The following is a 17267-nucleotide window of genomic DNA, read 5'->3' as shown; positions in this document are numbered from 1 at the left end:
CCAATTAATCATTATCTATAACCTAATTTTGGAATGTCAGCCACATAACAGACCGGTCTATTTTTTCAAATGCCTTGCTGTAATCTATGAACACCAGGTTGTCTATGCCAGCACAGCCAGAGCTGCCATTTCATTAATCTCAGGACCCACTCAAAAGCTTGTTTGTGACCAATGAGAGACATTCTCTTCCACAAACCTAATGTTTTATTGCTTTAACAGCGCTTCGGCAAATAATTTTCCTTCAGAATTGAGATATATTATATATTTTACATCACACTTGCCACAACCCTCTTTTTTTTAATTTATTTTTATAACAAACACTGGCAGAACAAATACGTCTAATACGGACTGCCAGCGTTGCTATAGCTTTACAAAAAAATAATGTTGGGGGAGATGCATGGCTCTTTCCAATAGACAAAACAAAATGCCTGTAGTGGGTTTAAGGACAATGTAAATAACACAAAAGCTGATTGTAGAGAGCTGGTTGAATGCCCAATAATGTATAAAAGGTAGTAAAATAAAAAAAATAAAAAAAAACGGTCTTGGTGATTTACAGACCTAAAGAGAGACAGGCATTGTCTCATTGCCAGCATGATGCCACTTGATAAAACTGTGTTAAAAAGACCTGTAAGAAAATGATTATTGTCATGGGCTATTGGTGCAGATGTAGAAACATGGCTAAGACAATTCTAACTATAAAAATCCAAGAAAATGATTCAGAGACAAGAGGAATCCATCATAGACGGCTATATGTTAAGAAACAGATTTGATTAAAGCACTGGAATTCTCAGTAAAGGTGACATAATGCTTGGTGTAGTCGCTCAATTCAAAATGATTCACACATCTCACTCCTGAAGTAGGTTATAAGATAATATCCTACCCTTGAAAGGAGGGGCATACAATGCAGAGAAGGACTGGCTCACCTGCACCACATACTATGGGCAAGACGAACATCTACATCGTTTTGGTTGAAAGCAGCTACCCAACTTCAAAAGTATAATCACACTGACCACTAAGAATGGGGAGTATATCTGCATGGACCCCACCAAAGAGTTACATCTTCGATTCACATCCATGCGGAAAAAAACATAGGAAATGACAAAAGGTTGGAGCTCTGCCTCTTACTGGCAAAACATTATATTGCAATTCACTGGAAACAAGGTCGCAGCCCAGACTATAAATTGTGGTGTAGACATGTGAACAATGGCGAGCAGTCAAATACACCTGAATGCTGAGAGAACAGACCACAAAGTAAATGATGGTGTAAACAAATAAAGGGAAATGTACAGACTTTTGAATAACGTACTAAAAGAAAGTGATACTGAAGGAACAGTCGGTCATGTCTGTCACATGATGGATGTTGGGTCACATACCATTAATACAAGACTATCACCCACTTCAAAGACAGGACATGTGAATACAGCTATTCTTGTAGTAAATTGCTGTACACCTCAATGTATAGAGCCTACCTGAAAAAACGATGTACTTGCAGTATATTTATAATAATGTCTGCCCAGACTACAAACATACTATTGTGGTAACGTATTTATTTTGTTAAACAAAAGTTACCTAATTCGAAGTAGGATGACTGCCATTTAAAAACATTTGTGAGTAACCAATCTACATTAGGTGCACTGTTTTGTAGATTATATAAGGATGCAGAGATCGGATTATAAAACGAATCAAAACAGCTTCAATTGATGTTCCGGTGAACATGTGTGCACTATTATAACCTTTCAAGAACAATTGATAGGAGTTCAGTGATATGCCAAAAACGCAAAGGGAAAACTAGGTGCAAATACACCACACACTAATTCAACCAAGATTACCAGGGTGCATAAAGAAACATTAGTTGAAAATCACGTACAACGTCGGAGAGGCAGCACCATGTATACACCACGGACCAATACTGAAAAGACAACAGTAAACACAATTAACCAACACCACTTCCTCAAGCCACCAACTCAGTACTGAAGGCTGTGCAAGCAGCAATGTAACAATAGCGCTTACCTCAAAGATATGATGCAGCATCACATCGTACAGCCACAAATCTATCTCAATCTTAGCGCCAATGAGATGCACGGTGCAACTCGCACACGATCAAACTCAGACAATATTAGGATTACCAATGCACCTGTTCTCTATATACTAACTCCATTGAACCACTGCAGTTAGGCATTAAAAAAAAAAAACACTGGATTACATATAATGGGCAGAGGACAGCTGTTGGCATTAAAGAACCAATCAGATACTTATTTAGAAGAAATGCATAGAGGAAGCACACACTCAATGACGCCATGAAGTGAACTGCAATCCCATCCAAGCTGACCCACAAAATCTTACAGTAAGGGCCTCTGCTGGACTATACTGCCTAATAAACTAAATGCCAAAGAATTACCCAGTACGACAATGAGCAAACGACCACGATCTAAACGCAGCTTTGCATTAAATCTCATTCACATAAACATCACAGACAGCTCACATGACAGCTACACTATGCAATGGCAACATCTGTCTGCCAATGTTTCGTGCCCCTTTGCAACTCTGAACCTTCAATACAGAAGGTTGACATGGTTAAGTTCTATCCAGCATTTCAGAGGTTCTCCTAAACCTAGTGGGCAACTAGTCATAAAACTGAATGCTGTTTAAAGCATCAGCATCACAATACGAAGCGTGTGGCAGGAAGCAGTAAACCCCCAAAATGCTAACAATTACAATGAAGATTCATTAGGTTCAATTGAGAAGGGCCACACTGTCAAGGAAGAGCCGCAATAATAACGTTTTTCATCCGGTTTAAATTGTTACCAATGCAGAACAAGACGGAATTTTCTCATTGTCAATAAACGATTTAGTCTGGAAGCAAAAATACAATCCCTTTGTACACGAATATGGACAAAAGAACATATGTGAACATTATTGTTACACATCCAAAAGTCATACGATTGCGCACAACAGTCTTACGATATTCTAGATTCAAGAAGAAAAAGAGTCAAATATACCCAACAACATGTGTGATTCTAAAATATTACTATTTTTGGTAGGGGTCAATATTATGCTTCTCCGCATTTATAGAGGGCAAAAAGAAGAGCAAGCTAGCGGCAAAGTGAGATAAAGTGTCAAGGCAAAAATCATAGACAAAATGCATTAAGGTCCAGGTAAAACCCTGGGCGGTTATTATGGATACAGAGCAAGGATTGCTAGAAACAAGGTAAAGCTTAAGTTATTACATCAAAGAGTGTGCATTTTCTCAATACTTTAGTGCAACTCGATGGAGATTGAATTACTTAGTTGTGCAGCATTTACTGTTCCCTACAGTCTACCAGTGCCGACACTGGTGAATATTTGCACGTTATATCATTTTACAGACGCTGACATGTCATGGAGACAGTAAATCATGATTCATAACGGAAACAGAAGGAGCTTGGTTCCTATGCTTATCCAGAACCAGCAATATCCAAATTAATAAGTGTGGCTACTAAATAGAGCAACATCCATGCACGTACATCTCATCGAAGCAAATATGCATAGAAACACTCATACAGACGCCTATGAACGCATGCATACACAAATCAAAACACTTAGATATATACATACAAACAGGCCAGTGCACTTACAGACTCAAACATGCAGACACACTCACATCAGCCTACGGTACCCATAGTCGGACCAGCAAACATGCAGACCCTATGCACACTGGCTAAAAAACATACAGGTTCCCATTGCAATAAACAAACACACAGAGCTATGTTACAGATCCATATAGCGACAAAAGAAGCATGCAGTTAAACAACTCACAAGAAGTAAAACTAGTGAGTGGTAATCACTCCTTGGCCTTTCCTGTGGTGATGGAATACTTCCGAATCTTCACTCCACGCCCATACGGTGGTAAAAGTGTATTAAAAAAATAGAGGAACTGGAATCAAGAAAAGTTAAATGAATGTGGCACGGGGAAGTGCTAACACAAATATTCTGCCCATTGCAGAAGCTTTGAGTAATTATGTTATGGATGGTAAGTGAGTGAGTGTCCCAAGTACCAAGTGTTGGATAAGAATTCTGAGAATGTCCTTATTACTATTAAGGTTAAGTGCCTAGTCTAAGGACCCTGGGAAGTGTTCATTAGTGGGTGGCAAATAAGAGCACACACGTGATTACTACATCACACGTTGCAAATGTTAGCCTGCTATTGGAAAATACTAAAGAAACAAGTTCAAGGGAGCAATGGCTGAATCAATCTAAGCTCCTGACGATCCCACAGGGCTGCATTCCGGCACCATAGTTTTTCGCCCACTATGTCAGTTATACAATTCGGTCTTGATTCTGCCCAAAAAGGACAGTGCGGTCCAAGCTGACAGGTCCACTTCAGACAGGAACACGAGCAATCCCCAAGTGCTTTCGGCTTACTTAGGGTGCATCAGTGAGGTACAGCTTGAGCTTTGTGGCAGTGAGCACAGGATCATGGTCCAGGCATACACGCTGTGGATTCTAACATGTGTTTACTGCCCCACGGTGCAACACGTGAAAGCACGAACCACACCTGTGAAAAGTCGATTAAGGCCTCTTCTAAACAGAATGGAAATCAAATAGTTGTCCTTGGAGGGTGAACAAGGCACACTTTCTATGATATTTCACCGCAAGAATATGCAAGCAAAACTTAAGAACTCTTGGGTGGAAGGAACCATGTCTCTGGTGGGGCAAAACAGTGAAACTCGTCAGAGCATTTCGACTAAAGGGACTCTGCAGTCTCTTAGTCAAAACCAGAATTAGCGACCCTATTACCTGCCTAGAAGGTTCCAGAGAGAACTCCTAGTTACGATAGGAATTAATCCATGAAGTCCCCAAGTCCAATAGATAAAATATTGGTGACAAATTCCTGGGTGTAATCTGCTCTAGTCCTTAAAATCCCTCAGCCGTGAATCTGAGACGAACGAATAACCAAAACCTGACCTCCTCTTTAGAACAACAGCTTGCTATGTCTCCTATTTATTACGCACATTCGCAGGCGTGCTCGGGACTGGATTACTTATGTAGTTCATTAGAAAAGAAACAACAACCAGTATTCTCAACCCTGCAGTGATGACATACACCCTCCCCCAACAACAACCTGTACAAGTGCCAAGACATTGCCATCAGCACCCTGGAGAGGGTCTGTCCTCAAACAACGCCTCAGTGCTTTCATGAAGTAGATGTGCGCAAGGAAGTCATGGTGCGTGAATATGGCACGTCTCTCCTCCCATTTGAACACCTCCTAATTGCTAACGTGCTGTCATGCCCTCAATTAAACTTTATAACTTTTCTTTTTTGCTAACTCCACCCTTTTAAGTTTCGCTCTGTCTGAAACGGCATGGTCTCACCTTCTTAACACACATTTCTCTAGAAAGGAGAAGGCACGAACGATTGAAGGACACTGTTGGCTGTCCTCTCGACGATACACGTATTGACCGATTGGAACCACCACGGCCCATCTCTCCAAGATCCAGCTTTGCAGCGTTTGACAACCGCTATGAAGTGGCCACTAGTAGACTAAATACATGTTCCTGGTTTCCAAATATGTTTGCTCCTTCTTCAGGTCAGCTTCCTATTAAACCACTCACGAAAACCTTTGCGCCCCTTAGCCCCCCACAATTTAAGTCAAAGCACAGGCGCATTCATTTTCTTCAGAATATGCACATTTTGCATAATGGTCTTCAACAAATAGCTCCCCTTTTGTTGACAGGAGTTCTCCAACAACAGTTGCAATGATTTATAGGTAAAAATGAGCAGTCACATCTTTTATCCATGGCTCATCAATAGCCTTTGAGGGATTATAAAGATATGTTGGTCTTCAATATTATACTGGAGTTGCTGACAGGGCCAGAAATGGTTATGCCAACTATCATTCTGCTAATGTTCCATAAACTTCCAAAGAAACCAATACTGTCACAATGTCCAAAACGATCCTATTCAATATACCTCCTCCCATGCTTCCGTGACAGGGGTGTGTTATTAGTATAGGCTATGCCACAAACACTTTGTTTAGGTCAAAAACAACAAGTTGTCATGTTTTTGTACACTGAACAAGAAGGTGTAGACCCCGCCCCCAGCACCAAATCTCGGAATGTCAGTTTACAATACTACAGTATGGAACTGTGAATGAGAATTGTCTGCCACAAGGGCAAGATTTGAATCTAAATGTGTAAACAATTCAAATATGTAGATCTGGTTCATTAATATAAAAGCATTTTTTATCCGAGTGTGTGCTAAGGAAATGCCACGAATTCAGCGTCCAATGCTGGCAGCAATTACAGTATGCAAAAATGTGTACAAGCTGGCAAAAATTATCGTTTCGATGCTACTTATTATGCTCCCAGTATACTAATTCGTGTAAAATAGTTTTATGTTCAACAATATGCGCTGCATGAAAATAACTTAGGGATCCAATACTTAGAGCTATATGCCCTCGCACTGGTGCATATTTACAACATTTTAACAATTCAGATGAGTCTGCAGATGTAACCAGGAAGCCGCGCTACTGGCAACCTTTTGTGAATTCATTTTTTCCAAGAACATATGTACACACATTTGCTCATTGAGAAATGATTCTAAACTACAGCAAATTCTCTTTATCCACCACCTTCTTTCCAAACCAAGGAAAGGCTTACAACTGCCCCTGTCAGGAGAAAAAAAAACTGGATTTTTTCAATGCAAGCAGTGACCAGAGAGGCGGTGGAAAATAAAGTAAACGTTCAAGTTTATGAGCATGCTTAGACTCGCACGGTATTGCACACTGCCAGTGTCTGCATATCCCAGTCCCCAAACTTAAGTTTCAGAAAGGTGGCAAAACCAGCGAGTGCCTTGCACAATCCAAATCCTAATACATAATGAACCTCGGCATAGCCACAGAGTTAGCAGAGATCTCAAATTAGAATGCTGTCATAATTTACTACCCCACCAAGAGCTTGAAATGGAAAAATAGAAGTGCAGGTACTCTGGTCCACAGTACCTGCATATTTCTGAGAAGTGCCGGTACTCTCCAATTAAAAGCATTACGTTTTTCTTGAGACGTGCAGGTACTCTCCCTCTAAAAATAAAAAAAAGTGCAGGTACTGCGTACCGGACAGTACTGCCCCATTTAAAGAACTGAGTCCCCACCGACAGCAAAGAAGTCGCGTTTCTTTATTTTAAAAAAAGGACAAGATTTATAAAAGCATCTTATAGACAAGTTGACAATTTATATAAATCCACACCCCTGCATGAAAGCCAACTTTCCAGATTATGTGCACCTGTCCTCACCCCTGCGTCCAAGGCCTCAGCAGCGATTTTAGTGAAGTAACAGGACTACTCCCCGCCAATCTCCAACCTATGATTTATTCTTGCGCCTAGACTTCCTATTTTAATGTATCTAATTCCTTATAATCCCAGCAACATGGAGCCACTCGATATCTAGAAGCCATCTAACACCACTACTCCCCCAAGGTCCTTACCGCTATAACAGCGCTGTTGCTCCGGCTCTGGTCCCCATCTGTCCCTGTACCGTTGTCACCGCCGCCTGACCCTGCCACTCCCCGGTCGCCTGCCCCGGAGGCGATGGATGGCGCCCGGTGCTTGCCAGCTCGCTTGGCCTTGGCTTGGAGGCAGCGCTGGTGCAGGCTGTAAGTCTGTTGTCGCTCCAACTCTAGGCGCTCTGCCGACACTGCCTCATAGCGGCTCTCGCAAGAGCCGTGATGCCGGCGGCAGAGCTCGATCCGGCGACGGAGGCGTTCCATCACCGCGCTGTGCCGGGGCACTGCGAACTCCGCCATGGGAGGGTAGAAGTGGTCTACCCCCGGGGGGTGTACATCGAGACCCCGGGACTGGGCCGCAAAGATCCCCAGTCTTGGGTAGGAAGACCACACAGCACTGCCACAAATAAATAACCAAAAGGTAACAACCAGCACAGGTTCTTCTCTCCAGGGTAGGCCGCACAGAATCCCCGGTCTTGGGAAAAACTGTCCGAAGGCTTGATGCCACTTTGGCGGAACAGGGTCACCAATTATCCCCTGAAACTCCTTTGGTCAGGATCCAACTGCACACACCGCGCTGAAATCAAGAGGTCCCTCCTGAGACTGCCGGCAGGGATATGGGTCGCCTCAGTTACCTGATACTCCAGGCCCTGCCGTCCTGGGACAGATCCCTCTGCTCCTAGAAGGCCTTTACCAGTTTTCGGGCGCGCGTGGAAAGGTTTTCCAGGGTTGGAAAACCGCCACAAGGGCTAGACCTGACAGAGCCACCTGGGCTCTCAGGGCCCTGGGCTCCTTCGGGCCTCAGAGTTTACAACCCTGCGCCCAGCCTCCGCCCGCCATTGTTATCTTTCTCGTCTCGGCCATCTTGGAAATTGTTTTCGGCTCTCAGGGAGTTCAGCGAAGGGGGCTGCGTTTGACGTCACTACGCTCCTGGGGAGGACGCGCAACACCGTATCCGGAAAATCTACAACCAATAGGAACTCGGAGAAGAAACCTGTGTAAACAACCATACGTCCTAAAGAACTTTTGACAACATCCGGTGCGACAGTCCTGACCATTATAGGCGTCAGTAGTTACTGCCTGATCGTTGACGTATAGTATTTCTTAAAAGGGGCGAGCCACTGAACTGCTCGAGCCGGTTACGGCTTAGCTCGAGGGTTTTTTTTGATCCTCGAGGTTAAAATGAGCAGACCTTTATGGTAAGCGCCTGTGCTCTCTTCGTACGCACCGATTCTGCAAATCATATCATGAAGCGTCCCATAAATTGCTTTTCAGATAATGGAAGAAGGGAAAGGAACTTTATTTGATAGTTATTTTCGATCACCCCCCCATCCCTCCAGCCCCTTTGCTTAGGGAGTCCCAAAGTTTAGGTCGTGCTTGATTGTGTCTCAAAGGGACAAGACTACTCGTGCCGAAGACGACCCACCTTCTGAATGATTGCCGAGATTTACGTACCTGGTAATTGGCTTTAACAATAGCTGCATTATTTTCCTTCATAAATAGTAGGTGTTTTATTAGATGGAGCCGGTGTGTTCCCTTCATTATGCTAAATATATAAGATGGGGCTTCCTTTAGACGCACAATTAAATAAATAGATTGAAAATAGTGCTGATTAATCTTCCGAGGTACTGGATTAATTCTAGTTCACTTGCGGGAAAGGGAATTTTCAAATGTATAGCGACATGCATTAGTTTCCACGTTTTCCAAATAAACCAGTGCATTTAAACTCATTCCTTCCCCTTTGAGTTTTTTCGTCACAGATTTGTTTACAAATATCTTTTAAAAGTGCACTCGGCATTCAAGTTACACTGTGCATATGGTGTGCGGACTTTCCAGGAATCAGTTCTTGAAAGGTGAAAAAATATGCAACCTATTCGTTGTACCCCACTCGGTGACGCCCTTAAATCACTTAAAGGGCAGCCAGAGGGTCTCGTCTCAAAGTTCAAAGAGGCTTTCTGTACTCTTATTTTTTTTTTTCTGCTCCAAATAACTCGTAGCATTGGGTCACCCAAATAATTAACTTCCAAAAATTCCAGTGCAACTAATAAAATAGACTTTTCCAGACATATAACGTGGCATGTAAAACGTTAATGTTATTTGTCATTTCACATTTAAATAATTGTACTCGAGTGTTTTCTTTTTTTACATGTGTTGCACTAAAAGGTTGTGGTAATTTTCCTCACGTGAACGAACATGCAGTCTGGCAAGAGGCAACGTTAAGATTGCCAGGTAGCTGTAATTCGTATAAGCACAAATGGACCTTTTGTTGCCTTAGCATGTTAAATGTGTCTGATGGACCCTGAAAGAGGTGGAGGTTTACCTCGTGAGGCACTCAGTTGGAGGGTGGGGCTGGGGGGGGGGGGGGGGGGGTTCTGGATCACTGTTATACATAGAATGCGCAGGCAGAGTGGGGTTGCCTAGTTAGTCTACAGCTGGCAGTGGGATAACACATTTGAAGTATAAATCAATTTGCAGAGCAACCTGGAAACCATTAACCTTTGTTTCCTGCTCTCAAACCTCAACGAGTTCAGACTATGGCAAGAGCAATATCAGTGAAATTGGCCCTGTTAAAATGGCAGAGCGTTGCATAAATAGAAAGCCTTATGTTCAATGAGCCATAGAAGCCGAGCGACCCTGTCACTTGTGACACCTTCAATTCTATCACAGGACCGGAGGCGAGGATTATGCAAATCTTTCTTCACTCTTTATTCAACAGCAAGTTCAAAGTTAAACAAAACATGAACAGAAAAACTACAAGTTCCATGAGCCCGCCGCCATGGTAACGAGTATCCAATGAGGTGCCCTCCTTCACGTCAGTATAAATGGCCCGAGACACGTCACACTTCCTCTTTCTTCACTGCTCAGATAAGTGCCTTTTCTGCCTCCGTTGGGAGTTTGTTTCCTAAACTTGGCGCGCTGCCGCTCAATTGTTTTGCGGGGCTTTCTGTTGTTGTAGCAGCTTTATCGCCATGAGCGGTCCGGAACGGACGGGCCGCTCGAGCGTTTAATTTCCTTTCGGCCCTCGGCGTGTTTAATACACGTCGGGCCCACCAGAGGGAGCGCGCGCTGTGTTCTTTATCGTCGGAGAGCGTGCCTCTCAGTGCGCGGCTCGCGTTTAGCGTTTGCTTCTTTTTTTCCCAGAATTGAGGGCTTCTCCTCTACTACATGCTTGGCACCTTGGTGCATTTTTTTCCTATTCCCTACCCTGACACCCGTTTGGGTAAGAATTACCCCATTAGGGAAGGCATTACTTCTTGGCTCGCTATCGGTAGACAGAGAGGGTAGGGATTTTTTACCCTATATATTGTATATTTTTTGTTGGGTGTACACTCTGTCATAGTCCTCATTATGCATTCCTCCCAAGAGAATGAACCTTTTACCAACATGTCCCCAGGTGAGGGTCCCTCTCACCGTACCTTTCCCCCCGGAGTGGACACTTTGTTTTCCCAGGCTATTTCTCACGCTTTAGCCCCTCTTAGGGATACTGTAGCTAAGCTTACTGAACAGGTGTCCAGAGGTACGGGCATGTTTGGTGTGACGGGAGCGGAGGGTGATTCCTCTACCCTTTCGGCCCCCAGGAAAATGCGCAAGCGCGACGCGGGGCACCTGGGGGATGGTGTATTTCCACCCAATCCCAAGAGTGCGCGCGCGCATAAGCGCGTACCCTCCCGGGAGGACCGTTTGCCCGGAGTACTGGGTGACAAGCTTCACCACCTATGGAACCCTGATCTGGGATCCCCCAAAGGCTTCATGGGAGGTTCAGATGAGGACTCATCATCTTTAGATGACGACTCGGGTCGCCCTTGGCGTCCGGGTGCTACCCTACCAGATCCTTCGGATCACGCTGATTCTGACTCCGATATGTTTGAGCCGGAGGGTATCTACCATCCGCGTTCCTCGGAGTGGCGTCCAGACCACAAGGTGGCTGAATATGTCGCCAGTAAAATTAGGCAACCTCTGGACAAAGAGGTGCGCACTCGTCTACGGGCGGAGTGCCCACGCCCGTCTTTATCGGATAAGGTCGCTTTCACGCCAGTTATTGACCCAAAAATGTGTACGTTTTTTTCCAAGTACACCAAGGATCCCAAAAAAGGGATTGATCGCTCCTGGAGGGCATGCCAGGATAAACTTCTTGATGTGTTAGGTCCCCTCACACAGATTATTCAATTGGCGGAGCGGGCCAAGCAAGCAAACACTCCCCTTACAGACATTTCAAAATGGAGGGTATTCACATGCTCCGCGACCTCCTCTTACAAGAGGACTGGATGGTTCGTCTAGATCTCAAGGACGCGTACCTCACGGTCCCTATTTTTCCACCCCATCGCAGATTCCTGCAATTCTTATGGAACAACCAGGTGTTCGGATTCACCACACTCCCCTTCGGCCTGTCGTCGGCGCCGTGGTGCGTCACAAAACTTCTCAAACCAGTAGTGGAAACTCTGAGGTTACAAGGCATTCGCCTCATAATTTATCTGGACGACATCCTTTTGATGGATCAGTCCAGGTCTCGGTTGATGTTCAATCTGAACACAACTATTGCGCTTTTCCAGGACCTTGGTTTTGTGATCAACCAACAGAAGTCGCAACTTACTCCGACTCAATCGTTAGTCTTCCTAGGGTTTCTAGTGGATTCCCGCTCAGCGTCTCTCAGTCTCCCGGCGACGAAGATTTCCAAGATAAAGAAGGAACTGAGGAAGGTCCTGCAACGGGACCAGATCTCTCTACACCAGTTAGCCAGAGTGGTAGGCCTGCTTTCGTCTTCGATTCAAGCCATTTTTCCGGGTCCCCTACACTACAGAGCCCTGCAACGCTTGAAAGCGTTTCACCTTCGCCGAGGGGTGACGTACTCCGAGTTGATCTCCCTGTCTCAAGAGGCAAGGACGGAGTTGTGTTGGTGGCTGGACCACATGGAGGCATGGAATGGCAGGGCCATCTTTGGAGCGGCCCCGGATCTGGTGATCGAGTCAGATGCCAGTCGCCAGGGATGGGGGGCTCGTTGCGGGGACATCTCGTTGGGGGGACGCTGGACCCCGCAGGAACTAACCATGCATATCAACTGCCTGGAGCTCCTGGCGGGTTCTTTTGCAGTCAAGTCTCTCACGAGAAACAAGGTCTCATGCGTAGTTCTACTACGGATGGACAACGTATCGGCAGTGCAATACATAAATCGTTTAGGGGGAACAAGATCAAGAGCCCTAGCGGGGCTAGCGATAGATTTTTGGCATTTTTGCCTTCAACACCAAATCTCAGTCACAGCGGAGTTTCTTCCGGGAACCCAGAATGTGTGGGCAGACTGGAATTCTCGGTTTCTCCGGGATCCCAGCGATTGGCGACTACATCGCTCGGTTTTTCAGGCGATCATGGATCATTGGGGTCCCTGTTCAGTGGATCTCTTTGCGTCTCGTTGGAATGCCCAGCTTCCCCTATACTTCAGCTGGCGTCCGGATCCGGGAGCGATGGCAGTAGATGCGTTTCTCCAACATTGGGGCACTCTTCAGGGTTATGCTTTTCCCCCGTTTCTTCTTATCCCGCGGGTTGCTGCTCAAGTTCGCCGCCAAGAGGCGACGGTGATTCTAATAACCCCCTGGTGGAGATCACAGGCATGGTTCCCGACTCTGCTGGAACTCTCGTGCGAGTGTCCTCTTCGCCTCCCGGATTTTCCCTCGATACTCCTGGATCCGTCGGGGTTCTGCCACCCTCTAATCCTTCAAGGTCATCTTCCCCTCATAGCTTGGAAGATTTCCGGCATCATTGGCAAAACAACCGGCTTTCGCAGGAAGCTAATAACTTCATCGCACAGGCCTGGGCCCCTGGTACATGCAAACGATATAGATCAGCATGGAATAGGTGGTCTAGTTGGTGTGTGGGCAAACACTGCGATCCCATGGGGGCCAGCATTGCCGACATCATCAATTTCCTGGCGGAATTAGCTGCATCCGGCTTAGCGTATCGCAACATCAATTCTTTTCGCTCGGCCATCTCTGCGGGCCATCCTCCCCTGAATAATCTCCCGATTGGGGGGCATCCCTGGGTTTGTAAACTTCTTAGGGGTATTAGACTCTCCAGACCTCCACAACCTAGATATTCGGAGCTCTGGGATGTGAACTTGGTTCTTAATCTCTTATCCTCTTGGCGGGACAACCAATATTTGTCGATGAAGGAATTGTCGGCAAAATTAGCCATGCTTCTCTGCCTCATTTCCTGTAAGCGTGTGTCAGATATCAGAGCACTGGATGTTTCCGCTCGAGTCTTTACTCCAGAAGGAGTCACGTTTACTATTGCAAGGAGAACAAAGAATAATACCAGGTCGGTGTCCTATCCCGTTTTTCCTGATTCCCCGAGGCTATGTGTGGTTAGATGTCTCATAGTCTATGAGGAAGTGACCAGTTCTTGTAGACCTCCAGGTGAGACTCAATTGTTGATTTCTATTAAGAAGCCGTTTAGGGCGGTTTCTTCTCCCTCCATTGCCAGATGGATTCGGTGGATTCTCTCTGAGGCAGGTATAGATATTCGAGTTTTTGGGGCTCATTCTACTCGGGGAGCTATGGCTTCCAACGCCATACAAGTGGGGGGCAGGTTGGAGGACATCATGCATGCTGCTGATTGGTCTTCAGAGTCTACTTTTAAGAAGTTTTACTTTAAACCAATTCACGACGCAGCCGCACTGGTGGTAAGTAAGCTTTGAACTTGCATAATCCTCGCCTCCGGTCCTGTGATAGAATACAAAATTTCCTAGCTATCGTGAAGGAAAGTTTCAATTCTATTAAGGACACGGAGGCGAGGATTATCCCACCCACATACATTTCGCGGATATGTTCCCTCCCGATTACATCTATCTGCGTAGCAAGGTAGTATACTTGCGTTTATGCCTTTGTTTATTGGTTATTCTGCTCATATTTTTAATTTTTCAGGTAAACACTTGATTCAGATATATTTTCATTTATATGTGTTTTAGAGTTCGTAACTTTGTTGCCTTTGGTAGGTTTCCGGTGTTCTATCGGATTTGCATCTAATTACACCTATTTTTTAGGTTCCGAAACTACGACCAATTGACTCTACCAGGATTCCTTCCGCAGTGAAGTCGAGGAAGTGTGACGTGTCTCGGGCCATTTATACTGACGTGAAGGAGGGCACCTCATTGGATACTCGTTACCATGGCGGCGGGCTCATGGAACTTGTAGTTTTTCTGTTCATGTTTTGTTTAACTTTGAACTTGCTGTTGAATAAAGAGTGAAGAAAGATTTGCATAATCCTCGCCTCCGTGTCCTTAATAGAATTGAAACTTTCCTTCACGATAGCTAGGAAATTTTGTATTAGTCCATGCTATTCACCAACTACACTACTTCGCATTTTGGGAGTTGTAGTTTCATCTTTAGTATTATGCGTAGGGGATTGAAAATCTCAGCATGAATCTTTTTCTACGTTTATTTTTATTTTTGAAGTAACCTCGACATATCTGTAAGTCTGTTTCGCAAAAAGTATATAATTTGTATGGTATCACCTTTTTTGCTGGATATTCTACTTGTGTTTTTTCCTCCTGGCACTGCTTGTGCTTCAGCTCTAAGAGCCAAGCCAGACTCCTAGCTTATGTCATACCACAACTTTTCCTGCTTGCCCACCTCTTGTATTTCCCCGAATAGGGCCGACTGAAAACTGACATTTTTAGGCCTGCTTCTAACAAGGCGACAACTCCCAGTTGTGAAACCCCATTTCTTTTAATCCAGATTGATTAATGAGGCACTGTACAATTTTTCTTTTGAAAAATGTTTAAACTCTTCGGTTATCTGTGGGCATGTTGGGCGGCACTGACAACTGAACTGAAGCCTCACGCACAGAAGTATTGGCATGTCATGACCTTGCTTCGGCTGAGCACTGAACTGAACGTACGTTTTTTTTGCCCTTAACATACCATGTGATGGCAAAAGAAGCACCTATTTTTCCAGGGGACACTTTCCCTAATTGGCTACTGCTATAAGGTATAGTACCAGTAGTAAAGCCGCAAGCCCACATCTCCCCTGCCTTGAGAGCACTACACTGGTTACCCGTTGCCAGAAGATGCACTTTCAAGCTGCTTTGTATCACCCACAAATCTATACATGGAACAGGACCGCTTTTTTATCAGAAAGAAAATGACCAAATACATCCAACAAAGAACCCTCCGCTCAAGACTGGCACCCCGCCTTAGAACACCACCATACAAGAAAAAGACTATAGGTGGTACATCCTTCTCCGTCCAAGCAGCCAAACTATGGAATTCATTACCCCCAACTATAAGAGCCACAGATAACTTGCTTGTCTTCAGAAAACTACTCAAGAGTTGGCTCTTTCCTTCATAACCACCTTTTTCAAACAACTATGAACTGCATATGCCTATGTGGATAAATATTTTTTTCAGATTATATGTATATTTCTATTTATTTATATTTTCTTTGGAAAATATGTATTGCTACTATGTCATAACAATAAAATACACACACACTCTTTAAACCTGTCTGACTAAGTATTTTTTTTACCCATGATTCTAATTATGTATTGTATGTGCATATGTGTGTGTGTGTGTGTATATATATATGTATATATGTATGTGTATATGTTGTTTCTGTGCTTGGCATGTTCGTGGATCATTGCATGGCTCCTGTTTTTTTTGGGTTGTTATACTAGATATCTATGAATTCCTGCTCTCATCTTATCACACTTATCTATTCATCACTCTTATGTCATGTCTCTATCAAACTATCCTCCATTCTCACTCTGATTCATCCCAAATCCCTTCTACCACTTTCCTAAATATCTCTGCCTAAGCTCTTCCCTCCACATCTAACTCACCAAACCTCACTCTACCTCTGTGACCTCCCACACAACCCTACTAAATTCTCCTGCATTCATCTCACCCTGCTACTATGCTCTCCCTAACCCTTCCACATACTCTTCCCCCTCCACCCCCCTTTACTCATCCCAAGCCTTTGGGTTGAGTAAATGAAGGATGTACTCCCAATTAACACCTCTGGATTTATTTCCCCCTCCACCCCTCCATTACTCCAGTCTAACTAACAAACTCTCATATCCGCGGCTCAAATTAACTCATCATAATACTAAAACTATACTCATTATTTAACGATACTAATCCATCACTAATTCTTGTTGGTTTCCGGAGTAGCGTGCTACTCATCGAAAAGCGCTTCAACGCCTCGTCAGGGGTAGTAAGCGCTATATAAATACGATTACATTTACAATTACCAGCATTTATATAGCACTTCATGTTGGCAATCACTTGCACGTGCACCCACTGGCAAAACAGCCCTGTCGAAGATTGTCATTTTACAGCGACTCGTGTATTATTTCACCAACCTCCCTGTTAACCCCCACGGTCATACTTCAATAAACTGGATTCCCTCCTATTCACACTTATCTGGGGTTCCAAGCCTCGCTGCAGTGCTCTAAAAAATTTCAACTACCAGTAGGGCGCGGCAGGCTCTGTGCCCCTTCATTTGAGGCCTATTTTCTAGCTGCACAGATACAGTGGTTCTCACGCTGGACTGCGGGCTAGAATATGGATAAAACTAATGACACCCATGGAGCTCTATCCACTGGTACAATGCACAATTGCTTTCTTCATGGAGTGTTGCCCCTATCCCGCTGGCCCCTGGAGGTGGCTGTGGCGAGATCCTGCATGCTGCATTTCCATCGTCTGGCATGAAACAGACTGACCTACACACCCAACCTTCCCCTGATCGGCCTCCCTAGATTCCCCAACAACTTCTCCCTGGCAGATATTTCGCTTGGAGGGAG

General features: G+C 44.6%; 1 protein-coding gene across 2 annotated transcripts in view; it reads right to left on the bottom strand.

Annotated features, from left to right (window-relative positions):
- MAML1 (mastermind like transcriptional coactivator 1) overlaps positions 1-8372 on the bottom strand; it is a 244656-nt gene extending 236284 nt beyond the window's left edge. Inside the window, exon 1 of one of the 2 annotated variants that reach the window (XM_069199502.1) lies at positions 7461-8372. In XM_069199502.1, coding sequence (XP_069055603.1) covers positions 7461-7778 — 318 coding nt within the window. In that variant the 5' untranslated portion in view covers positions 7779-8372. The remainder of the gene's footprint in view (positions 1-7460) is intronic. The other variant, XM_069199503.1, reaches the window with a different exon arrangement.
- Positions 8373-17267: the final 8895 nt, after the last annotated feature.

The sequence above is a fragment of the Pleurodeles waltl genome, chromosome 7 (assembly GCF_031143425.1).
Source record: "Pleurodeles waltl isolate 20211129_DDA chromosome 7, aPleWal1.hap1.20221129, whole genome shotgun sequence".
Lineage (NCBI taxonomy): Eukaryota > Metazoa > Chordata > Amphibia > Caudata > Salamandridae > Pleurodeles > Pleurodeles waltl.
Note: the sequence above shows the minus strand (reverse complement) of the source record. Positions and strands in the feature narration are given on the sequence as shown.